At 39.8% G+C, this 26,484-nt stretch overlaps 1 protein-coding gene across 3 annotated transcripts in view; it reads right to left on the reverse strand.

Moving 5' to 3' along the window:
* LOC136862706 (b(0,+)-type amino acid transporter 1) overlaps positions 1–26,484 on the reverse strand; it is a 453,749-nt gene that overhangs the window by 65,074 nt on the left and 362,191 nt on the right. For all 3 annotated transcript variants that reach the window (XM_068226490.1, XM_068226491.1, XM_068226489.1), the window contains one exon: positions 10,856–11,005. In XM_068226490.1, coding sequence (XP_068082591.1) covers positions 10,856–11,005 — 150 coding nt within the window. The remainder of the gene's footprint in view (positions 1–10,855; positions 11,006–26,484) is intronic.

A 26,484-nucleotide genomic window follows, 5' to 3' on the forward strand; every position in this document is an offset into this window, starting at 1 on the left:
TCACACTTTAAAGTCGCTGATATTAACAATGCAATCCACCAAATGAACTCAGTTTTAAATTTCAATTAGCTCTTCTGCAAAAGAAAACTGCCTGTTAATGAACCTGAAGAAAGCAAAAGCAATCATAATAGGACAACATAGGTTTTTATATTTCCTAAACATCACACATCTGCCTACTCTGATAATTTGCGGTGAAGGACCACCTTTTCAAATGTCTGCATACTGTATACAGTCTTATGTAATAATTCTCAAATTATGTCACTGTGTACTGTATATTGTGGTTAAGTGCAAGAGAAGGCCACGAGCCCTAACTTCATCGTATACAAAGGCATAAAATGAGTACAGAAATAACCTTAACTGTGCTGTTAAACTGCCTATTTCTTATAAATACCTTTGATTGTCTTCATGACTTGTTCTACAACAATTAATATATTGTGTAGTTGTCATAAATGCCTGTTTTGCTATTTGATTCAAGATGCACTTACACAGACAAATTTTATGGCAATGATGGAATGGAAAAGGGTTAAGACTGGGAGGGAAATGACTGTGGCCTCAATTAAGGTACAAACCCAGCTTCAACATTTTGCTTAGTGTGAAAATGGGAAACCACGGGGAACCATCTTCAGGACTGCCGACAGTGTGTTTCCCAAATGCAAGCTGACGTCTATGTGACCCACCCTGCATAGCTAACTTGCTCGGTGCCTATGGTATGTATGTCAACGTTATGGACATAGTTTGGACTTTTTCTGCACCTTATTACATAGCCTGATCTTGAATCAGCATTTTCACTCATTCTGTCTTATGAGTTGAAACCACAACATTTTTCTTTGAGCAGAAAAGGTATAATGGTGACTGATTTCTCAGCTTTAATGAGTTCTCAGTGATTTTATCGGACAGTATCCGAACAACATGCTTCAGTTACTTTATTGGTTTTGCAAGAAGATTAAAAGCCTTGGGTAGGTCACAGTATTACAGTCCGTTTGGCCTCCTGAATCTATGATGCCTCCTGTATCTTGTTGGAATCCTACAAGTTGAGCCTCATTGGAATAATCTTTCCTGAACCTGAACTGTCCGATTGTAATTTAGCAAACGTGTCTAATATAATCAGAATTATTCTTTTCCCAAAGCTTACGAGCAAAACATATCAAGCTTGCTGCCTTTAAGTATCCTCTTGATGTTTATTACATTTTCCTTTTTATACTGGGGATGATGCAGCTACTCTCCATTCATTTGGTATAACTCCTCCATGCAAACACTAATCAAATATTTCAGATACAACACTATATCCCAACACATTACCTTTAGTATATCCCTAGAAATATTCTCAATCCCAACTGGTTTTCTAGCTTTAGACTTTTTGTACCTTTCTGTAATGTATTTGTTGTCATAGGTAAATTTCAGTGCTTCGCCAGTAATAGTCACCTCTACTTGGACATAATCTTTATATCCAATTATCTGTACATACTGCTGACTGAATACATCTGCCTTCTGTATGTCCTCATATATACACTCCCATTGTTCATCAAATATCCCTGAATTGTTCTTCCTGGAATCTGTTTCTGCCCTAAAGTACCTCTATATACCCTTCCATTTAGAAAATGGAGTATGTCTTCACTGTTTGGAACCTGTACATTTAAACCTAAATTTTCCAAAACTCAGGGAAGGGAAACAATAGCTCGGTGAGGTGTCTGCCATTTTCGTATTACCGCACACTGTTGCTTCCCCGTCATCACTTTTGCTTTAAGATTCTTAATAAAAATACTGTCAGTTATTCTATTCTTGAAGTCAACATAAAATACGCCAATTCAGGACATGTTTCGTCCACGTTGTGGACATCTTCAGCTGATATACAAAAGGCGCGTTAAAATACAACAACGATATTATTAACACATTAAAAGAATAAAATATGATTTGATTGCCAAATACATCAAGTAAACTGTAACTTGTTTTGAAGAAAATGTCGAAATAAGAACATTAAAATTGTAAAAACAGGCGATGATGTGCACCAGTTTTTAAGCCAGAAGTTGTTGGCATGAGCGTTATTAGCACACAGACATGTTTTTATTGAAATTGTGGCTGTTGAACATAACTCTTGATGTGTTGGATTCAAAGTTCAGTGCTTTTCTAGTGGGGTTACAGGGTGAAAAACAAGAGGAACTTTTGTTTAAAAACACACATACTAAATGTCAGGTTGTACTACAAGAAGAAAGATAGGCCTAAAATGAAAATCGATAAGTTTAAATGTGGACGTGTGTATATATACGTATATGACAGAGGCGAGCCTGACTACTTAACGTCTTCGCAAGTCCCCTGTGGTTCTGCTCTGCCTGTGTTGCTAAGGCCAACTGAGCCGTGCTTGTATTGTGAAAGCAACCGGGGAGGGAAAGGTCTGAGGGGATTAGAGTGAGTGGATGGGAAACGGGAGCGTATTGGTCTGTTTTGATGCGTAGTCGTGAGGAATTCCTTATTTTTTCTTTAATTAGCACATTCAAATTCTCAGAAATTTCATTTAAGTTATATACTGGATCTACGTTGATGAATATATTCTCCAAAATATTGAGGAAGTTGTCTTTGTTGTTGAACTGAAGGATCTGTAGGTCTCGTTCCATGGATGTAAAAGAATGGTTGGTATCTGATATGTGAGAATCCATTATTTATTATACCGAATATCAGTTCAGCTTAAGCCACGAAGGAGAGCGGACGCATGAGTAGAGAGCTCGGGAGTGGGAGTAAGGAGTGAGTGCTGAGTGCAGGAAGCTTGTGAGGAGTTTGACAACAATGATTGGAGTAGATCAATACAGGGCGGCTATTGGAGGATGGCAGAGGAGAATCAAGAAAGAAGAAGTAAAATCAGGTGGGTGTAAAGTGGATTTGGTAATCAAAGGAGAAGTAGTGTTAACAGCGGCGGTGGTTATAATGTCGCTACTGATTGGAGGTGTAGAGCCGAACCCAGGCCCGACATCTAGTGGAAATGAGGGATGGGAAGACATAGAAGAATTCAGAAAATGGGTAAAAGAGACGGTGGTAGAAGTGTGCCCCTTTGAGCAAATTAAGAATATGATCTAAGAACAAACCAGGGAGTTTGGAAAAATGAAGTTATGGCTGCGAGAAATGACGGACGATATAACATCACAAGTGAGAAAGAACGACGAGGAAGTGGCAATATTAAGAGAAAGAATAGGACGACTGGAAGAGGAGACGTTGAAATTGAAAGCGGAAGTGAATGCCAATACATTGAATCGCAGGAAGAAGTGCTTATTTATTTATGGGGTGCCTGAGGAGGTGAGAGAAGACAAAGTACGTACAATTTACAAAGTAGTCGACTTAATACAGGGGAAATTGAAACTTAACTTTAGCGAAGTGGACTTAGATGACGTACAGAGAGTGGAAAGAACTAGGGGCAACAGGCCTATCAAAGTAGAACTGTTTTCTACGTTGATGGCTGATGCTGTGATAGGCAATTCGAGTAACATGCAGAAAGAAAAAATATGGATCAAGAGAGACGTGGGATGGGAGGCTATTAGGAATGAGAAAATACTCAGAAAACACAAGATACGTGCGATAAATCAAGGACTGAGAGCTACTATTATAGGACAAGAGCTAGTGGTATCAGGCAGAAATTGGAAGAGGAACTGGTCTGTGAATAGACTGCTGGACTTAGAAATGAAGATTAAAAAGACGAAGAAAAAATGAGCAGTGCAACGAGAGGTGGGGAAGTGAGGAGAGATAACAGTAACAGTGTAATGTGTGAAGAGGGTCAGAGAGAGGCGCTAAGTGAAAATGTAACCATTAACAGTGAAGAAGTTCAGGAAGAGGCGACAAGTGAAAGGGTGACCATAAGCAGTGAAGAAGAAAGGCAGAGGAGTGAAAGCAGTGAAGTAAGGGAAGTGACGGGTAAAAAGGTGACGTCAGAGGCAACCGGAGGATGTCTCAATAGGAGTTGGGAAAGAGGCAAGGGCAGAAGATTAACGGAGATGATGGGAGCTGAAGGTGGAGGCAATAGAACACAACAGAGTGAAGATGGTGATGAAGCGGCGGCCAAAAGAGGTGGCAGAGAAACAGGAAAGTATAGAAAACTGACAGACATGTGGGATTCAGGTAGAAATGAGAAGGGTGTAGTCACTAGAAGTAGAAAGAACAATAGTATAGGGAGTAGTGAAAATAAAGATTGTTAGATGTAAGAATGTAGTGTTGAGGAATGAGTGTTTGGTATTTGTAGGTGAGGATGAAGTGATATTTTGAAGGTTGTGATGGTTTATGAGTGTGTGGTATTTGTAGATGGAGATTTATTTGATGGTAGACGAGTGTGTGCTAGGGCTGAAATGTGGTGTTGGAAGTAGAGGTGGTATATGCTGAAATGTGGTGTTGGAAAGGTATGGAGAAGTGGTTCTGCACTCATGAGTAAGTTGTATTTAATGTGATGGTATATGAGTGGGTGGTATTTGTAGATGTTGAAATGCGGTGTTGGAAACGTATGAAGATGTAGTAATGTAATTTGGCTATTTGTAAATTTTGGTTTGGTGGAAGATGGAGTTTTCGGTAGGTAATTATGATGGGTATTAGGATGAGTATGAGTGTATGGTGAATTGAGTATGGTAGATGAGTGTGTGCTAGAGATGAAAGGTGGTGTTGGAAATAGAGGTGGTATATGTTGAAATGTGGTGTTGGAAAGGTATGAGAAGTAGTGGTGCACTCATGAGTAAGTTGTAAATGAAGGTGGTTTGGTATTCAATGTGATATGAAATTTGGAGATGGAGAAGTGGTGGTACTTTTCAATGGCAGATTTTAAGTGTTGAGAGGGACGAGAACTGAGAAGTGGTGTTTGTTTGTAAACTTTGGTTTGGTGGACGTGATGACAAATGGATGGTGGACGTTTAATTATTGCTATATTATGTGAGTGTTAAGTGATGATGTATTGGTATTAAATTGCAGTAGAGACGGTAATTTATTGCTGAAATTGGAGATGGAGAAAGGGTGGTATATGTAATGGCAGAATTTAAGGTCTTTGACATTCTTAATACTGCTGATTTTATTTCAACTTTATTATGTATTTTAATTATGTTTATTTATACTACACATTCTGGGAAAACAACAGGAATATTCAGCTAGGACGTTGGACGTGGCATGAAAGGGCCGAGGATGACTACCGTGGTGACCCTCACTTTGGGGGTTACGTTTCCGGAGTATCTGAGGAATTTCATGGCATGTCCATGGAGTACGTTTTATTTTTTATATTTTTTATTAATATTGTTTTGTTTGCTTATTTTTGTTCTCTGCGTGTTTTATTTTTCTTTTCTTTTTTCTGCACAGTATGTAGAGTTTGAAAGAGTGAATTTTGGCATGGGCTGAACATGTTATTTTTCTCATTCAAAGGATCAAATGGGTATTATTACTGTAGATCTAGAGAAAAATAATAAAGTATCAAAGTATTATACCGAATATAAAAAATACGTCCGGTTTGATCCATGTAGCTTGCATGGCAATGACTGCATTTTAGTTTATAAACCACTGATTTTTGGAATTTGTTGTTAATATTATTAACTGTATGCTGATTATAAAGAAAGGTTTACATTGTAATTAAGAGTTTTGAAAGATATGCAATAGTTGTGTTCTTTAAAAGTGTTTATAGTACTATAAACGTTCTTATTACCGAAAGTGAAAAGTGCATGATTGTCCGTTTTCTTTTTAGAATTTGTATAAATGTCACACAGTACAATTTTTACAAGGGTTATTTACATTACTTACATGAAAATGAAAGTCCACATTGTGTTTCCAATCGACTGGGTCAGGAATGGAATGAATGAAGACCCCTTCTTGCGGTGAGGATAGGAATTGTGGTGGTTGCTGAAGCCTGTCGCTCTCCTTTGGGGTAATGATTAATGATTGACAGATGAAATGTTATGGGAGAGTGTTGCTCGAATGAAAGATGACAGGGGAAAATCAGAGTACCTGGATAGAAACCTGTCCCACTTCCGCTTTGTCTAGCACAAATCTCACATGGACTGACCGGGATCTGAAACACGGAACCCAGCAGTGAGAAGCTGACACGCTGCCACATGAACCATGGAGGATCATTATGTACATATTTTTACAATATTTAATTCTGTCAGAATTCTTCATCTGAAAAAAATCAGTATGTTCCGATGAATCGGACCTGCTGCTATTCATGTTGATTATGACTGGCTCGAAATGAGGGACAGTTTTAGACAGTCCATCTTTCTTCCTGTAGTAGTCTTCCATTTCCTTTAGCATTTTTTCTTTTAATTGTTTCCACAGAGTTTTAAACGCGTAGAAATTGACATATACCCCATATATTACAACAGTTTCATACGGACGCTTTTAATTGTGGGGAATGACTTATTCATGTAAAAGTTGCGTATTTTTGTTCATATTGTGCACATAGTAAAATCATCGAGTTGGATAAACGAACGCTCCGGCCTCAAACACTGCTTCTTTCTTGACCTGGATAATATATTTCTATTAGTCTCCTTTGAAGTGGCCCCTGCTGGCTTCACTGAAGACAACTATAATGCAAGACAATCTGCAACTTTCTAGTATACAGGGAACTTGTGTCCCCTACATTTCCACCTCAATTTGAAGGAAACAAATAGCACTCAAAACCATTGGAACTTCACCCTTTGACAATGGTGGTCTCGGAGCCATCTTTAAGTGATGTCGCTAATATGCAGAACACAGGCGGACTGAAGATAACATGCGGACCGGTCGACATCGCCGGTTTTCCATTTCAGGCCTGTCCGGGGCGAGATTACGCGGCAGTCCTGCACCCGGTTTCACCACTTTGCGTGCTATTAATCTCACGGTCCAGCACACACACAATTTCCCATAAATATTGCTCTTCATAAATTCAGTATCACATTATGTTTACAGTGGTTGTAGTTTCCTACAGTCATGACTGAGTGCTTCAAAACAAACCCAAGTTTCCAATCGTACATTGATCCTGAGCTGATAAAAAGTTGCTTTAGAAAAATGATAAGAACTTTTGTTGGGATAGTTGGAGAAAATTGTAAATTGAGTATTACACTACAAATACATGTGACTAAAATGTATAAAGGTTGCGTTACCATCAGACTAGTAGTTCTCCTCGTCGCCATAAGACCTCTCTGTGTCGGTGCGACGTAAAGCCCGTAGCAAAAAAAAAAAAAAAGTAGTTCTCCATGTACATATTTTTAAGTGAACGGTTCCTAGAGAAGAAGCAAGAAACCCAGACAATATTTACTCAAACCACAAATAAAATAAGTAATAAGTGAACTTCAAAAACAATTATTATTATATGCCCGAATGCAAAATTAAACAAGAAAAATATTGGTATAACTAATTTTGAAATAGGCTTGTTGGTTTATTTGTAAAACACGCCTAAATTTGAGTTTCCATAAAAAATCAGGCGCTAAGTGCTAGTTGCTTAATCACTGTCACATGTTTTGAGCCATTAGCCATTTAAAAAGGATGGCACTGACTCAGTCTCACCAGGATCGCTGTTGATAATATACCCACAGAAGAGTCTTGTGTTTGCCACTTCCAGATCATTTTGGGAGCATTCTTCATTGTTTACCATCTTCCACATTGTTCTAGGAGTTTCATTATTGTGAGCCTCAACAATCTATCGGTTCTATTTTTTTTTTTTTTTGCTTGCTGTTGGTCCGTTCACACTGTCACCCCGCTCCCCCAACAATCTCAGTCTTCATTGTCACAATACATACATACATACATACATACATACATACATACATACATACATACATACATATTCATGATAGACTGCTATGGCTTTCAGCATTCAGTCTGCAAGTCTCTGTGAATTGACTAGTCACCACTACAATGTTCTATTTGTAAGTAGCACTTTTGCCTCGTTTAGTTCCATGCCTCTTAACATTAATTCTCCTAGGTACTCTAGCCTTCTCCATTCGCCTCACATGATCACACTAACGAATCCAGTTTGTACATACAGCTTCATCCATAAAATTTATTCTTAACTTAGTCTCTATCTCCTCATTCCGATTACTATCCAGCCATTCCTCCTGCTTGTCATTCTCGCTACTTGTAGTTTCGTCCAAGAGTTGACTTCCTTCTTAGAATACCCTTGATGGTAACTGTAAGCTCACTGCAGTGGTTTGCTGCACCTTGATTCAGTTTCCTTACAACGGAAACTTTCAGATCTCCTGACGACAATATTCACAAAACCTTCTGGGTTTTATTAATTAATTTCGTATGGCTATTTCTAGATGAGTTCAGCCCTTGCAAGGCAGTCCCTCCGATGAGGGTGGGCGGCATCTGCCATGTGTAGGTAACTGCGTGTTATTGTGGTGGAGGATAGTCTTATGTGTGGTATGTGAGTTGCAGGGATGTTGGGGACAGCACAAACACCCTGTCCCCGAGCCATTGGAATTAACCAATTGAGGTTAAAATCCCCAGCTCGGCCGGGAATTCAACCCAGGACCCTCTGAACCGAAGGCCAGTCCGCTGACCATTCAGCTAACGAGTCGGACACATTCTGGGGTGATCAAGCAGGAGACCAAATCAACTGGTGGGAAGTGCAGCGTTTTACAATCATCCTCGACCTCTAAAACAAGGCTTATGAAAGCATGGTATGCAACTATATTGTTTGCAGTCATAACGTGCCAAGTACACTGTACCTGTGGAATATGAGACATGTAAGTGCTGAGTTTACATACATCTTGAATTTTGAAAAGTTATATACACACCTCATTCTGCATCATAGTAATGTGGTGTGAGAAGGCAATGCTACATACAGTGCTGCATTTCACCATGAGCAAATAATGACTGCATTGAAATCACAGTTAGAAGTGCTGCATGTGTTCAGAACAAAAATATTGATAACCAACACATTATGGAACAGAAGTGGCGTGTCCCGTGTCACTAACCAGACATCTAACATGCATAGCGAAGTACAGACCTCTACTAACTGTATATAAAATAATGTAATTTGAAAATTAAGAACCTGTCATACAGTTTATGGCTTTCCTCCTCATCATAAGATAATGCACTCTTGCATCCGTCGCAAAATAAGTAGATGTCAAGAATCTGACAGTACTTCGTTTTTATTATTTTTATTTTTTGTGTGTAAATTTACATTCCTGTTTCTGAAGGCTTTGATCGTTTTGACCAGACCATGAATCCAGCAACACAAACGATGCTTCATTATTTCTGTTTCCAGTATTTTATGCATCAGGACAGTAAGAGAGCTGTTGACATCTTACCAATAGTGCTGCAGTCATCTTATTTATTTGAATGTTGGTTACATTGTAGTGTGTTGGAAACACTTTTTCCAAATTTACCACATGCTTCCTGAAAGCAGATGTACAGTTTCTCTGCGAGTCATCCTGACATGGAAATAAACTCCGCGATGGTGTGCCATGAGTAGAAGATTCAACCTGCTGAATAGCAGTTTCACTTGTCTTTTCCCCTACCATTAATAGTGTGACATTTGCCATGAATTCATGGTCAAATGAACTTTGTTCTGTTTTGAACACCATGTCGGCATCAATTACATTAGCAGAAATAAAGGCCGTAACGTTTCGTACAAACTGAAATGGTCCACATGATGGTTTCAAGAGCAACATCCAGGCTAGTAGAGAATCTTGCGATCTTGTATGATGGTTTTTTACAACAACATTTGAATTGGTGCAAGACATAGGGCCTACTTGCTCATTTTAAAATTAGGAATGCCCAGGAACACAGATGCTTCTTTAACAATTGTGCTGGCAAACGCCTGATATTAGACTTCTACTCTGTTTGCTTAGTGGCAGCACATTATATCAGTTGTTTGAACTTGCTCTTTATTTCATGACAATAATAAAGCTATTATGACCGGCGAGTTGGCCGTGCGGTTAGGGACACGCTGCTGTGAGCTTGCATTCGGGAGACAGTGGTTTCGAATCACACAGTCGGCAGCCCTGAAGATTGTTTTCCATAGTTTGCCATTTTTACACCGAGCAAATGCTGGGGCTCTACTTTAATTAAGGCCACGGCCCCTTCCTTCCAACTCCTAACCCTTTCCTATCCCATCGTCGCCATAAGACCTATCTGTGTCGATGCGACGTAAAGCCAATAGCAAAAAACTATTATGACCGAATATCTTACTAATTGTGTACCGATTGGAAGAGTAGAGCATGACTGTGGAAGTATGATGCTTTCTTGACGATGTTCAACAAATCATTATACAATATTTGATTATAAATATATTTCTTAAAAATTATGCATTTGCGGTCATTTTTTCTGTAGTGGCAGGGCTGTTTTATAGTCATTGGAGATCCATATGCTTCTCTGTCCTACCCCAGACATTTCATTAATGCATAAATATTGTAACCAACAATGTTCCCTAATCCGTTCTCCTTCTTCGCTACCCTTCAAAGCTAACTAAACAAGCCCTGGTTGTTACAAGTTGTGTCCTAATGTTCTATAGAATACCTTTTGCTGGTCAGTTTTCATCAAATTGTTTTCCCCTTGCCAAAATTCTTCTCTCTTCATTTATCATCCAAGCCACCAGTCCGGCTCCATAGCTAAATGTTTGGCGTGCTGGTCTTTGGTCACAGGGGTCCCGGGTTCGATTTCCAGCAGGGTCGGGAATTTTAATCATAATTGGTTAATTTCTCTGGCACAGGGGCTGGGTATATGTGTCGCCTTCATCATCATTTCATCCTCATCATGACGCGCAGGTTACCTAAGGTAGTCAATTCAAAAGACCTGCACCTGGAAAGCTGAACTCGTCCTCGGACACTCACGGCACTAAAAGCCATATGCCATTTTTATTTTTTATTTTATCCAATCTACCCATCTCACCTTCAATATTTACTTTTAATATTCATTCATTACTTACCTTATATGGTCTGTGAACATTTTTCTTTGTTCTACGCATCATAATGAGTGCCACCATTGCAAATCCATAAAATATCCATATTAAGAAGCTAGCAAAGTCAATCAGTGGCTCAATTTCACCAATCACAATGAAAACAAGGGTAAGGATGCCCTGAAACAGAGGTAGAAAATAACATTAATCTTACTGACATTGATTCCATTAATACATATTATAATCTAGGTAAAACTTCTTATCTTACCCTTGAACTACAAAAGAAAACAAAGCCATCTCCATACAACCACGAAGGCTCTTAGAGGAGTGCTTTCACAACCCGTAATCTCAACACTAAGTGGAATAGAGTGTTTAGCTTCTTGCATGGCTGCCATTTCCCCCAGAAATTAAACTGGTACTTATTTTTGGTGTAAGCTTAGTGAACCACTGGGCCAAAATTTGTCAGCTTCCTGGTCAGGAATAGAAACCATTTTCACACCAGTCAAATGCTGGGGCTGTACTTTAATTAAGGCCAGGGCCGCTTCCTTCCAACTCCTAATCCTTTCCTATCCCATGACTGGGCAGCCCCTACAAAGAGTACAGCGAACGTATGTATAAAATTGGTAAAATGCCATCATGGGGGCTAAATTAGTTTTCTTCATACAATTTCAAGAAATCTTTGGAGTGCCTACCTATGTCCAAAAATCTTTGAACTTTCCTGTGATGTGATATCTAAGCAACTTCGATACTGATTTTTCACCAATGCAGCTGTAGTTAGAATCTCGGGCAAGGCATGTGAGATTTTTTTATTTAACAGCCGTGATTCGGATTCTACATAAAATAGGATCTCGCCTGGATTTAGCCAGGGTATCAACTGCCACTATACCAGTTTATAAAGTGAGTATAAAATTAACTTTGGGGTTACATGTGTGAAAAGCGGGGAGAATTGTTCGGCACAGTAAAATGGGGTAGGAAACAATCTGAACACCCTATGGAAGGCCTGGCTCTTTATTTCTCACATTTTGCTGGCGCCATAAAGAACAGTTGGTGGTGGTGTCTGGCAACTATCAGAGGGTGTGAGAATGTTCTCCCCTCAGTTAAGAAGATGCGAACGCTGCTCTGACGAAATTCCACACGTGATCGGTCATTTGGTTCTATTGATCTGGAAGGGGAACATGTGCACACTGGGGTTTTATGTCCCAAGGCAAGAAGTTAGCGTGAGGATTCTCATCTTGGTTCTTTGTCAGAGTGGACGTCTACCGTTCAGGCTCTTGCTCCACCAGGAGGAGTTTGGCCTATACCTCTAATATCTAAAATTGTATTCTGACATTTCTTAGAGGGAGGTCCGTTTACTGCCTGCCGGGGCGGGATAAAGGGAGTGGGGGTATAGTTGCCATGGAGACGAGGGTGGGGCGACTGCGGTCGCGATGAAGATAAATCTTCTGCCCAGCTCGTCTTTCTTGGAGTTGTCAAATCTCTCACTTCAGAGTTAGATCTTGTCGCAAGCAGTTCAGTGTGAGATAAGTTCCATAAAGGGTGGCGAGTCAATTAAAAATCTTAATTCCTGTACGAACGGCAACAATTAAGAGTGGCTTCCTATTTCTGTTTTGTGGCCGTTAGTAAGTATCTAACGGTATTTTAAATACTAATTCCGTACAATCATTGTATTTCAATATATATTTCGATTACGATGAATACTCTTCGAGGGAGAGGGAGGCCCAGGACTCGTCCACCCCGTGAAAAAAATATCGCCGGCCGTGTTGTGACCATTCATCACCAAGGAAGAGAAATTGTTTTACGTCCTATATTTATGCCAATAAGGTGTACAGAGACAAAGGGCATGTTGAAGGATTTGTCAGGCTATAGGTACCACCCCTGTTAAAGAATAATAATGTTACTGATTTTACGTCCTGTAGCACTTTCAAATACGTGGGCAGATCAGAAAATAAGTTGCACTTCCCAGTTATGGCCATTTATTACACCACCTATACAACAGCAACACGACTGTAACGACATACACTGTAACGTCACTTTTCCACATAGTTTCCTAGAGACTCCAAACATTTCTGCGAACGAACAACCAACTTGTCGATGCCGGATGCATAGACATTTCCTCCAGCGTTCTGCAACCACTCGGAGGCAGCGGCCTTCACCTCCTCATCGGTCTGGAAACGTCGACCACCGAGCTCCGTTTTGAGCTTACCCAGCAGATGAAAGTCACATGGCGCTAGGTCGGGACTGTAGGGTGGATCTTGCCAGACCTCCCACTTGAAACGCTGCAGCAGTTCTCTCGTTTGGTGGGCCTTGTGAGGTGTTGCGTTATCGTGCAACAAAATCACACCGGCGCTCAATTTCCCCCGGCGCTTCTCTTTAATCGCTTTACGCAACCGGTACAACGCTTGACAATACGATGCCGCGTTCATCGTCGTTCCTTTCGGCATGAATTCCACGTGCAGCAAACCCTCCATGTCAAAGAACACTGTCGCCATAACCTTACCGGCTGAAGGTTGAACCTTGGCCTTCTTTCGTTGTGGTGATGAGGGGTGCACCCATTCCATTGATATTCGCTTCGTTTCGGGGGTGATGTGGTGGACCCACGTTTCGTCGCCTGTGACGATTCACCGCAGAAACCCGTTGCCGTATGCGGCATAGCGTTGAAAAAATGCCAGAGAGGATTGGAAACGTTGTCCCTTGTGCTCATCAGTGAGAAGACGTGGGACACATCTTTGACACAGCTCACGATATCCAAGGTCCTCGTGAACAATGGCGGGCACACTGCCATACGACATGTTCAGCTGCGTCGCGATTTCTCTCAGTTTAATGCGCCGGTTCTGTCTAATGATCGCATTCATATTGTTGACCTTTGCACGGGTCCTGGACATTGCGAGCCTGCCTTCGCGATGGTTGTCCGTGATATCCGTGCGTCCGGCTTTGAATTGCTGACACCACTTTACGATACATTGCCTGGAAATGGCCCGCTCCCCATACACAGCACTAATTTCTCGATGAATGTCCGTGCAATTCTTCCTTTTGGCCCATAGGAATCGGATTGTCGCACACACCTCGTATTTGGAGTGAACGTCCAGTTGACGCGCCATTGCATTTGGCCGCTATTCACACAATACTAGACGAGACACCACAGCGACCTGCCTAACAGACGTGTAGGCTGTGTCTGTCCCTTTCTCTGCTGTGCGCACGTTTGCGACACACAGCGCGCTGCTGCGGCGCGTTAGTGTAACTAACATTTTTATCCACCTACGTACCACCGGACTGAGCCAGAATCGAACCTGCTAAGTTGGGATCAGAAGGCCAGCACTTTACTCTCTGAGCTTAGCAACCCGGTCCCTGTTAAAGATAACGGAACATGAGACCAAGTTAGTCATAGTCTGGCCAGGTAGTCTTACAACAGATCACAGCGGACCGAATGAACGAGGGAACAAGTGAGCTGGAAGCGAGGGGTAAGAGAAAGGAATGCTGGAATGTGGCATCATCGTGAAATGGCACGTGCAATCCTCCTCCCTCCAGCCCTACCTGTCAGTATTAGAGGGATAGGTAATGGGATAAAGAACATTTTCACTAAACGGAATTCTACATGGCAGTCTCTCATCTTTGATGAGTGAATTTAATTTTTAAAACTGCTTTTCGATGCTATAATGTAGTTGGTTTTGGGAGCAGGCAACCTTACCATATAACTTGTAATGTTATTGTATTTTTCTTCGTTGCCTGTTTCTTGTAGGATGGGACTAGCCCACTGTATAAGTGAATCTTCAGTTCCAAACTAGGTTTGCAGTTGGATATGCTGCCACTTTACAGTGCGTATCCATTGTACTCGTACGGAAGTAATTGCATGGTCTTGTCTTTGGAATCCCCTTGTTGACTGCTAGCTTACTTGTTTCCTAAGTTGCTACTGTTTAACATTTCTTTCTAAAGTTTTAAATTCCTTTTGATATCACTTTTAAACCTGACGGTGTTTATTTGCTGCATGGACATCACCCGAGTTTTGAAGGCAGGACCACGAGCCCAAGTGCCTTTTCGCACTTCTGTAGTGAAAAAAATGAAATGGCGTATGGCTTTTAGTGCCGGGAGTGTCCGAGGACAAGTTCGGCTCGCCAGATGCAGGTCTTCTGATTTGACTCTCGTAGGCGACCTGCTCGTCGTGATGAGGATGAAATGATGATGGAGACGACACATATATTCCCAGCTCCCGTGTCAGCGAAATCAACCAATTATGGTTAAAATTTTTGACCCCGCCGGGAATCGAACCCGGGAATCCTGTGACCAAAGGCCAGCACGTTAACGATTTAGCCATGGAGCCGGACTCCTGTAGTGTAGTAGTTCATTTTAGAATTTTGTATTTCATGAATTTGTGTATTTTAAAAGTAGATCTAATTTCCCGCGTCAAGGAATAGAAAATCAATCAATCAATACTGATCTGCATGTAGGGCAGTCGTCCAGGTGGCAGATTCTCTATCTGTTGTTTTCCTAGCCTTTTCTTAAATGATTTCAAAGAAATCGGAAATTCATTAAACATCTCCCTTGGTAAGTTATTCCAATCCCTAACTCCCCTTCCTATAAACGGGTATTTGCCCCTATTTGTCCCCTTGAATCCCAATTTTATCTTCATAATGTGATCTTTCCTACTTTTAAAGCTGCAGTCGCTTAAGTGCGGCCAGTATCCAGTAATCGGAAGATAGTGGGTTCGAGTCCCACTGTCGGCAGCCTTGAAGATGGTTTTCCGTGGTTTCCCATTTTCACACCAGACAAATGCCGGGGCTGTACCATAATTAAGGCCACGGCCGCTTCCTTCCAACTCCTAGGCCTTTCCTATCCCATCGTCGCCATAAGACCTATCTGTGTCAGTGCGACGTAAAGCAAATAGCAAGAAGCCTACTTTTAAAGACATCACTCAAATGTTTTCGTCTACTAATGCTATTCCACGCCATCTCTCCACTGACAGATCGGAACTTACCACTTACAATGAATCAATAACAGCAGTAAATTTCCACCTTTTTAATACTTGTATTTGCATTAAGCAAATCAATTAATCATTTACAGTACATGTTTCATTCCATATGGAACATCTTCAGCTGTATTACAACGCTTAAGTGAAATTACAAAGTATTCATTTTCATTAAGGACATCTTAATGAGTACCTTAAAATCTACGTGAATTTAAAAATTAAACTACCGGTAATTAAAATCACTGTGGATTGGTGAGTGGGGTGGTAAAAAGGGAAGAAAAATTTATTTATTTATTTATTTATTTATTTATTTATTTATTTATTTATTTATTTATTTATTTATTTATTTATTTATTTATTGTTCAACAGACATTTCTGCCCACTTACAGAACATTTCTTATTTCTAATTTTATAAATAATTTACAATAAAAATTAAAGTATGAAACTTAATATTATACTTATGAACTATAGACAGTGGTAAGTGTGTATTTCAGAACTGTAAACTATAAACTATAAAACTATATCTATTCATTTTAACAGATGTTAAAAATGATTTTGTTTCCAGCACTTTTTTCACTTTGATGTTTGATATTCTACTTGCCTACTAACAAAAACATTTTGCAAAATAATTTTCCTTTGTCACTGTTCTATATTTGATAAGGATGTTCTCTTCATTTGCTCTTTCCAAGGCGAATGTTGTTTGTTCTAATTTTATAAAAGTGTCTCTTGAATTCAATAAATTCAGGATCCCTGAAGCTGATTGCTGTCATACTACAGGGTGTTTCAAACAGGACTTTACAAATTTGACAGCTCATAGTTATTTATTCCTTTCAGTTACAGGCATGGTTTTGGTGTCATCTTGACTGACAATAGATCAAGTTTTGACTCGCGTGGTACCTTAATACAGAATCGCGCCATTGCAAGCGCTAGCGGCAGTTGCAGCAAAGATGGCTGCTTTCACCGGTCCCGAGCGCGCTCGCTGTGTGTTTTGGTTTGAAGAGTCGAAGTCGGCGACAAATGTGCAACGTAATTTTCGTACAAAGTATGGTAAAGATCCTCCCAGTAGGCCTACTATTTATGAGTGGCATAAGTGCTTTATTGAAACTGGATGTTCGGTAAGCCATAAGAAATCCTCAGGTCATCCACGTACGTCTGACGATATCGTAGAGCAAGTGAGACAACGCCTTGAGCACAGTCCTCGAAAATCGACACGGCGTGCTTCTCGAGAGCTGGGCGTTGCACATACGACTATTTGGCTTGTGTTCAGAAAACGGTTACCTACATCTCAAGCCATACAAGTTCACAATGGCACAGCAACTAAAAGACACTGATAAGATTGCTCTTAAGGACTTTTGTGTGGACATGTTACATCGGTTGGAAGAAGATGAACATTTCGTTGGAAAGGTTATCTTTAGCGATGAGGCAACTTTTCACTTAAGTGGTAAAGTTAATAGACACAACTGTAGGATCTGGGGCAGTGAAAATCCAGTAAAAGTGCTAGAACATGAACGTGATACCCCAAAATTGAACGTGTTTTGTGCATTGAGCAAGAGCAAAGTTTACGGGCCTTTCTTCTTCAGTGAGAAAACTATCAACGGAATAGTGTACTTAGATATGCTGGAAAACTTATAATCCAGCAGATTGACGTTGATGACAAAGAACTCAGCATACACTTCATGCAATATGGCGCACCGCCACACTACCTCTCCGACGTCCGGGATTTCCTGAATGTACGCTTTCCGGGTAAGTGGATTGGACGAGGTGCACCAATTGCATGGCCCCGACGCTCACCAGACCTGACACCTCTTGCCTTTTTCTTTTGGGGATTCGTCAAGGATACAGTGTTTGTTCCACTCTTACCGGCTTCTCTACCAGAACTCAGACGTAGAATCTGCATCGGAATTGAACGAGTCACGCCTGACATGCTGCAGCGAGTTTGGCAAGAAATCGACTTCAGATGAGGTGTATGCCCCATGACCGATGGAGGTCACATTCAACCTGTTTAGGTGAAACTTGATCTATTGTCAGTCAAGATGACACCAAAACCATTTCTGTAAGTATAATGAATAAATAACTATGAGCTGTCAAAGTTGTAAAGTCCTTTTTGAAACACCCTGTATTATTAAAAGAGTTTCCCCGAAATCTGAAATGAAATAAAATGGGGGATTGCTTTTTATAGCGTGTTTTAAATCTGCACAAGGAAACCTAGTGTATAAAAGAGTGGTTTCATACCTTGTTGGCGACAAATCTACTGTGTCCTTGGTGGAGCGACGGCTGATGCAGCCTTCCGTCTTGTAAAGTACCGGTAAGGATGTGTGTGTTCCGAAGCTGCTCCACCTTCGGGGGAGGCAAGGCTGTGGAGTGGGGAGGAGGCGTATCGCTTACGGCCACGGTTTAGGTTTCAGCTTTAGAAGAGGGGTAGGGGAAATAGATATACGGGAGGACGGAAGTTCGAACATTTTCTTTCTTTATTGTCTGTATTGTTTTTAATGCCTAATGCTTCCAGATGTGATAATATCCCTTCGTATGCGGCCAGTATCCAGTATTCGGGAGATAGTAGGTTCGAACCCCACTGTCGGCAGCCCTGAAAATGGTTTTCCGTGGTTTCCCATTTTCACACCAGGCAAATGCTGGGGCTGTACCTTAATTAAGGCCACGGCCGCTTCCTTCCCACTCCTAGCCCTTCCCTATCCCATCGTCGCCATAAGACCTATCTGTGTCGGTGCGACGTAAAACAACTAGCAAAAAAAATATCCCTTCATATAAAGGGTTTCTATTATCAATTATATCATTCAGGTTATTATCCTGATTAATTTGTTGATCTAAATCTATACTGTATATATATTCTAGTGTATTTAGAAGACTACCTTTATTTGTTTTACGTAATATTGTCAAATCTTGCTCTATAGTGGTGAATTGATGACTGGTTGCACTCATATGTTGGCCTATTGAGGAAATTCTTTTTGCCTCTCGGCGTTGACGTGCTCTAAATACCTTACCGTAAAACTGCGTCCAGTTTGCCCTACATAAGATTTTTCGCATTGGCGACATTTTAATTTGTAAACCCCTGAATCTAAATGCTTGTCCTTCCCTAGGGAATTAACGCTATTGTAGTTAAAAAAGCGTTTGCTTAGTATTATTACTGGTTGAATACGCTATCTTATAGTATTGTTTTCTGAACAGATCCGTTACTGCGTATATAGGGAGAATAATTTAAGAGTTCAGACTTCTGCTCGCAAGCCGTGGGAAGTCCCGAGCGAGCGCCATATGGCTTGTGTCAACACTGGCGAGATAAGAAGTGTTCACTGCCAGCGCGCAGCTGTTTAGCACTCTGTCCTTCAGTTTGCTAGAAGCTATTGGACTTTTAAGGTGTGTTGTGAGGTTATTATCACGATAGTTAAATGCACTATAGAGCAAGGAATATTTTTGGTCGAGTGTCATTTGCACAAGAAGAAGAAACCAGTTAAAAGGTGCCTTGGAAAATTCCGTAGACAATTTCCCGGTGCGACAGTTCCATCAAAACGTTACGTACATCAGCTCGTTTACAAGTGGCGTAGTACTGGTTCCGTAAGCAATAAGAAAAAGAAGCGAAGGAGAATAGCTCTCACTCGGGAGAGGTTAGAAGCTATACAGGCTAGACTCCAGGTCAGTCCACATAAGTCGCGTCGGAGAGTAGCTCATCCACCTTCTTCAGCACGTAATGCAACAAAATTGTTACATTTACGATCTTATCGGGCTCATTTAGTCCATAACATACTGCCTACAGTTTTCAATGCAAGAATACAATTTTGTAATTGGCTAATGAATAGTGTCCACGACGGTATTGTGGATCCGAACTTTCTTTTTATGAGCGACGAAGCCTGGTTTCATTTGAGTGGATATGTAAATTCACAGAACAATAGAGCTTATGACCCCCTCGTTCGCCTGATTTAAGCACATGTGATTTTTATCTATGGGGAAACTTAAAGGAAAAGTTTACAGGAATAATCCTCGAACTGCAGAAGAATTTGTTCTGGGCGATTTCCGACAAAAGAGTAGCGTTACAAAAATGTTGCAAAGTTTGGGCTGAGAAGACTTGGGAGAAAGGAGACGAGCTGCTCGACTAAGTGGTATGCTCCGAGCTGTCAGTGAAGAGATGGCGTTGGAGGACATCAGTAGACGAATAAGTTTGAATGGTGTCTTTAAAAGTAGGAAAGATCACAATATGAGGATAAAGTTGGAAATCAAGAGGACAAATGGGGGGGGGGGGCAAATATTCGTTCATAGGAAGGGGAGTTAGGGATTGGAATAACTTACCAAGGGAGATGTTCAATAAATTTCCAATTTTTTTGCAATAATTTAAGAAAGGGCCACCTGGGCGACTGCCCTAAATGCAGATCAGTAGTGATTGATTGATTGATTGATTGATTGATTGATTGATTGATTGATTGATTGATTGATTGATTGATTGATTGATTGATTGATTGATTGATTGATTGATTGTGCGTTCTATCTATGTCCATAAACTACAAAGTGTGTTTCGAAATCTCGTTATAAGGTCTGAAGCTTGTATTGCAGCTAAAGGAGATCACTTTCAGCATTGTCTGTAAATACTGGTGAGTTCAGTTTAATTTTCTAGTTGATTTATTTATTTATGTATTTATTGCTGGTGAGTTCAGTTTAATTTCCTCGTTGATTTATTTATTTGTTTATTCGTTTACTTATTTGTCCAGAGCATCTATGTAGTCGGTGAGTTCAGTTTCGTTTAGTTTCTATAGGCGTAATCATGCCACTTCTTTTAGCCGACTATGCCTGCTTGTCATGGCGGGCACTGCGCTCGCTGTCTCCGCTTCCCAGCTCGCCTAATCCTCGGCACTCCGCTCTGAATTTTGAAATGAATCACCCTGTATATTAGGATTGTTAAAAGTGAACCTGGCATATTTATGTTTCTTCTTTATGAAACTCTGTTTGAATTATCTGATTATTTTATGGTACCCTATTAAGTCCAAAACCGTTATATTGGGCTTGTTTACGGATAAAGAGCAGTTCTTTTTCTCGTTCTACGCGGGACAGAGGTACCGGTATATTGAATGCTCTGTATATGTGACTATAGTAAGCTGACTTGTTTTTGTGATTCCGCATGTAATGAGTGGTTCTTTATCGTAATAGGAGTAAAAGTGGGCTTTCTATGTATTTTAAAATTAAACTCTTCTTTATACCGTCTTATATTTATATCTAAAAAAATTATGGAACCTTCTTTTTCTTTTTCTACAGTAAACTTTACTCTGGAATGTAATGAATTTAAGATATTGAGGATGTTATCACTATGGTTCACTCTATGACCTATTACTATAAAGGTATCGTCTACAAAGCGTATCCATAGATTAAGACCTTCTATTTGTCCTATTATTTTGGTCTGTTCAAGATGATCCAGATAAATGTTGGCTAAAATGCCAGAAGCCCTTAGGGAGGCCTTCCTGTCTGTATATCTTATTATAAAATGTGAAGTAATTGTGTTCGGAAACAAATTTAACTATGTTAATGAAGTCTTCCATTCTGGTAGGCTAAGTTGTTTGTGATTTATTAAATTCTTCCTAATGATTTTTATTGTTTCATCTACTGGAATATTTGTATACATGTCTTTGATATCAAAAGAACATGTTATATGATGCGGTGTTAACTTAAAACACACTGAATTTTTATTGGTGCCTTGTTGTGAAAAACGTTAAATATGTATGTGTGTATGTATGTATGTATGTATGTATGTATGTATGTATGTATGTATGTATGTATGTATGTATATATATTGGGATGTTTTGTAAGTAGGACGGCTACGGAAGTTTATAACTGGTCTTATGTGTATTCCTTCTTTGCGTAACTTGGGTAAGGCCCTTGCAGTTGGAAGCCCTGGATTTATCTTCATCAGTTTCTGGGCATCTTGCTCATTTAAAATGAAGGTTGCGCTTTTCAGTATTGCTTTAAACTTATTTGAGAACGTATTGTAGGGTCTCGTTCTATTTCTAAAAAGGAGCTGTTCTTGAAAAAGTTTTCAGTTTTCCTGATTTATTCCTCCTTATCTCAAACTACTATAGCCCCCCCTCCCATAACCGCTTTAGTAATTACTATTCCTTCTTGTTTTATTTTGCGTGATAGACTCATAGTGGGTTTGATACTACTTTGGGAGACTTCTAAACCTTTTACAAGGTACAGAATTTTCTTTTTTGACCTCGTTAGGGAGTTTTTGTATAGCCGTTTCGACTTCCGTAAGAGAAGTTATCAGTTACGTTTCATTGTTCGTTCCTATCCAATTGAAATTTGGGCATTGACTTAACATGTGCTTTTTCTCCTCAGTAAGACTGACTTTAGAAATGTTCTTGACGGGAGACGGATATTCATCTAAATCTGTTTCTAAACTTGAAGATTGAGTATTGCCTTTCACTTCAATTGACCTGACAATTTTTAACCGTAATAACTTGTTGTTAAAGGATTCTTATTTCCTACTTAGAATGATATCCATTCTTTCTTGGGTACGTCTTTGGAACGAATCCCACTCCAAAGGCAACATTAGTATTGGGGTTTGGAAATGTGCTGAATACATTTTACCATTAAGAAATGATTTCTTCCTATAAAGGTATTTTATTTAATTTTTCAGCCAAATTCGATTAATTCTTGTTTGTGTATCATAGTGATAGCTGGAGGGTAAGCGTTTCCTTTGGGTTTTATTTAAAAATGTAGGTACTAGGTTATCCTTGAGACAGTTCTTTCAGAAAACCATATCCTTTGGTAACTTAGCTACTTTCACCTTTAGGTTAAAATAGATGTTAGTATGTGTTAGCTTCGGAACACACACATCATTACCTTACAAGATGGAAGGCTGCATCAGCCGTTGCTCCTCCTTGTCAATAACAATGTGTGAAAACTCTCTTTTATACACTAGGTTTCGTTGTGCATATTTAAAACACGCTATAAAAAGCAATCCCACATTTTATTTCATTTCAGATTTCGAGGAAACTCTTTTAATAATAGTATGACAGCAATCAGCTTCAGGGATCCTGAATTACCGGTAATTGAATTCAAGAGACGCTTTTATAAAATTAAAACTAATAACATTCGCCTTGGAAAGAGCAAATGAAGAGAATATCCTTATAAAATATAGAACAGTAACAAAGGAAAATTATTTTTCAAAACATTTTTATTAATAGACAGGTAGAATATCATACATCAAAGTGAAAAAAGTGCTGGAAACAAAAACATTTTTAACATCTGTTAAAATGTTCCAAATGGAATGAAATATGTACTGTAAATTATTAATTGATTTGCTTAATGAAAATATAAGTACCAAAGGATGGAAATTTACTGCTGTTATTGATTCATTGTAAATAAGATTTGATACGGGAAATGAAGCTGATTTCTTGCACACATACCACTTAGTCGAGCTGCTCGTCTCTTTTCTCCCAAGTCCTCCCAGCCCAAACTTGTAACATTTTTTGTAACGCTACTCTTTTGTCGGAAATCACCCAGGAACAAATCGAGCTGTTTTCCTTTGGATTTTTTTCCAGTTCTCGAATCAAGTAATCCTGGTGACGGTCCCATACACTGGAACTATACTCTAGTTAGGGACTTATCAGAGTCTTATATGCCCTCTCCTTCACATCCTTATTACAACTCCTAAACACCCTGATAACCATGTGCAGAGATCTGTACTCTTTATTTACAACCCCATTTATGTAATTATCCCAATGAAGATCTTTCCTAGGTACGTACAATCATTCCCATAAGAACCTTTCACCCCATCAATACAGTAATTAAAACTGAGAGGACTTTTCCTATTTGTGAGAGTCACAAACCGATTTTTTAATCACGTCAATCATCATAATATTGCGTACTGCCCATCTCACAACATTATCGAGGTCATTTCGCAGTTGCTCACAATCTTGTAAACTATTTATTACTCTGTAAAGAATAACATTATACGCAAAAAGCCTTATCTCTGATTCCACTTCTTTATTCGTATCATTTATATATATGAAAACGTAAAGGTCAAATAATACTGCCTAGAGGAATTCCCCTGTTAATTATTACAGGGTCAGATAAAGCTTCTAATTCTCTGAGATCCATTTTCTAAAAATATAGCCACCCATTCAGTCACTCTTTAGTCAAGTCCTATTGCAATCATTTTTGCCTGTAGTCTCCCATGATCCACCCTATCAAATGCCTTAGAGAGGTCAATCGCGATACAATCTATTTGACCTCCTGAATACAAGATATCTGCTATATCTTTCTGGAATACTACAAGTTGAGGTTCAGTGGAATAACTTTTCCTAAACCCGAACTGCCTTCTGTCGAACCAGTTATGAATTTTGCAAACATGTCGTATTATAATCTGAAAGAATGCTTTCCCAAAGCGTATATGCAATGCATGTCAAACTGACTGGCCTGTAATTTTCAGCTTTATGTCTATCACTCTTTCCTTTATACTCAGGGGCCACTATAGCAACTCTCCATTCATTTGGTATAGCTCCTTCATGCAAACAATAATCAAATAAGTTCTTCAGACATGGTACTATATCCCAACCCATTGTCATTAGTATATGCCCCGAAATCTTATCAATTCCAGCCGCTTTTCTAGTTTGCAACTTTTTATCTTATTTTAAATATCGTTGTTATCATAGGTAAATTTTAATACTTCTTTAGTATTAGTGATTGCCCCAGAGGAGTGCGAGAGGCCTTGATAGCCGGCACAATTCCAATTCTCGCCGCAATTTGGGGGCTTCATTCATCCCATCCCTGACCCGGTCATTTACTGGAAAACAGAGTGTAGGTTTTAATTTTCAGTGTTAGTGACCTCTTCTAACCTATAGACGTTTTCTGTTTTATAAACAGTAGTTTAAGGTATATGATTGCCTGAGTTCAAGTATTTTAGTGTAACAGACTACCTTCCCAGCAGGGTTGTCCAGTATCTTCCATAACCTATTGTCCATCTATTCATATTACCTATAGTTGCCCTTGCTTTTGTGTATTTTGTTTACCTTTTCGTTGTTTGTTTTTATTTTGCGGCACAGTCACGTAGAAGTTCTTGCTTTTATTTATTTCTTTATTTACAAAAAATTCATCTATCAATATGATCAAGAACTAATTAATTTTAATGTTATTCATGACTCAAGGGATGGAAATTAAACAGACAAGTAGTTTTGTTCACCAAGGTTCTTCAACCCATATGTTTTTCCAGAAATAGCACTTTCTCTGATTATGCTACTCCTTTCCCTCCTTCATCCAGAAAGTGCCTATCTTTCAAATTTTATCGAGATTCTCCAATCTCTCGGTATAGAGGGGTACGACTAGTATTACCCTTTTGTCAAATAAAACAATAAGCTTATTATTCATTATATAGCATCAATGAAATAAGATAATGTAGATTACTGGTTAATCAGTTGACCACTCTGTGCAGGAGCAGCCATGGTGCATGTCACTTGCTACCTGCAGGAAGAGGCTGTTACTCACCACAAGTTGGGAGCCTAATATTTGCTGTATTGGAACTTCTGTAACTCTATAGTTCCAGCACACACGCATGCACAATTTTGGCACATTCTAACACACTCCTTCTACTCCATATCACAAAATACCTCTCTCTGAATCACATGATTAAATCTACCTTCCCACTGGAATGCACAGGCACCTGTCGTATAGGCACATGGTTCAGCATCACGCACATTGCTGTCATTATCTCTTTCTGCATTCATTTCTGCCACAGCAACATCACTTATAAACAATCATTGGATTCAAGATCACTACATGTCTTCATGACTGTTGTCCTTTTGCAAAGAAACACTCTCGTCGCTAAGCCGCTTTTACTGCTTCCCACCTTGCTGGGTTATAACTGCACTAAAATTCGTTGATTCTCTAAAAACGTTGATATATAAATTACAAGGAAGAGGAAATAATGCGGTATCCCTGCGTAAAAAAGGTTTGACTTAGTTCACAATGCTTATGACAGACTTTAGCATAATGCATAGGCTGCCCATTGCATACCAGCATGGCACTCTGCATCTGCCAGTATTTGGCACATGCCATACCTAGCATGGCACCCTGCGCTGTTGGATTAACAATGATGAGGAAATATTGCAAGCACAATTTATTTTTGCGAGGGCAAGTCAATAAGTATCTGCAATTTTGCTCTAATTGTCTTTAGGTTGGCTCTATGGCGTCGTGTGCTCACCAGTCGCTAAATGGCACCGTTGGCTACGTCTGTGGTAGGTTTCAGCGTTATCAGGCCATTACAGCTTGCGCTGTTGCGATCCAAAAGTGGCCGCGCCACTCTCTATTTGCACCAAGGAAGAACAGCGTTCTGTAATCCGCTTTTTTGTGGTCTGTGAGTGTACCAGGAACGGAAATTCATAGAAGACTTTCAGCACAATACGGGGACAATGTTTTGCCACAGCGAAGTGTTTACCAGTGGATTGAACAGTTCAAAAGGCGTCGCACGAGCGTGATGAGGAAAGATCCGGGCGTCCATCTGCAGCCATAACTGATGCCAATATTAAACAAGTGCGTGATATGATCCTGAATTACAGACAAGTGACTGTTGATGACGTGGCAAACCATATGTACATTAGCTATGGTTCTCAAACCACAAAAAATAAAACGGATTACGGAACGCTGTTCTTCCTTGGTGCAAACAGAGTGTGGCGCGGCCAACTTTATGTAGTAACAGCGCAAGCTG

This window comes from Anabrus simplex, chromosome 2 (assembly GCF_040414725.1).
Source record: "Anabrus simplex isolate iqAnaSimp1 chromosome 2, ASM4041472v1, whole genome shotgun sequence".
In the NCBI taxonomy this organism is placed as follows: domain Eukaryota; kingdom Metazoa; phylum Arthropoda; class Insecta; order Orthoptera; family Tettigoniidae; genus Anabrus; species Anabrus simplex.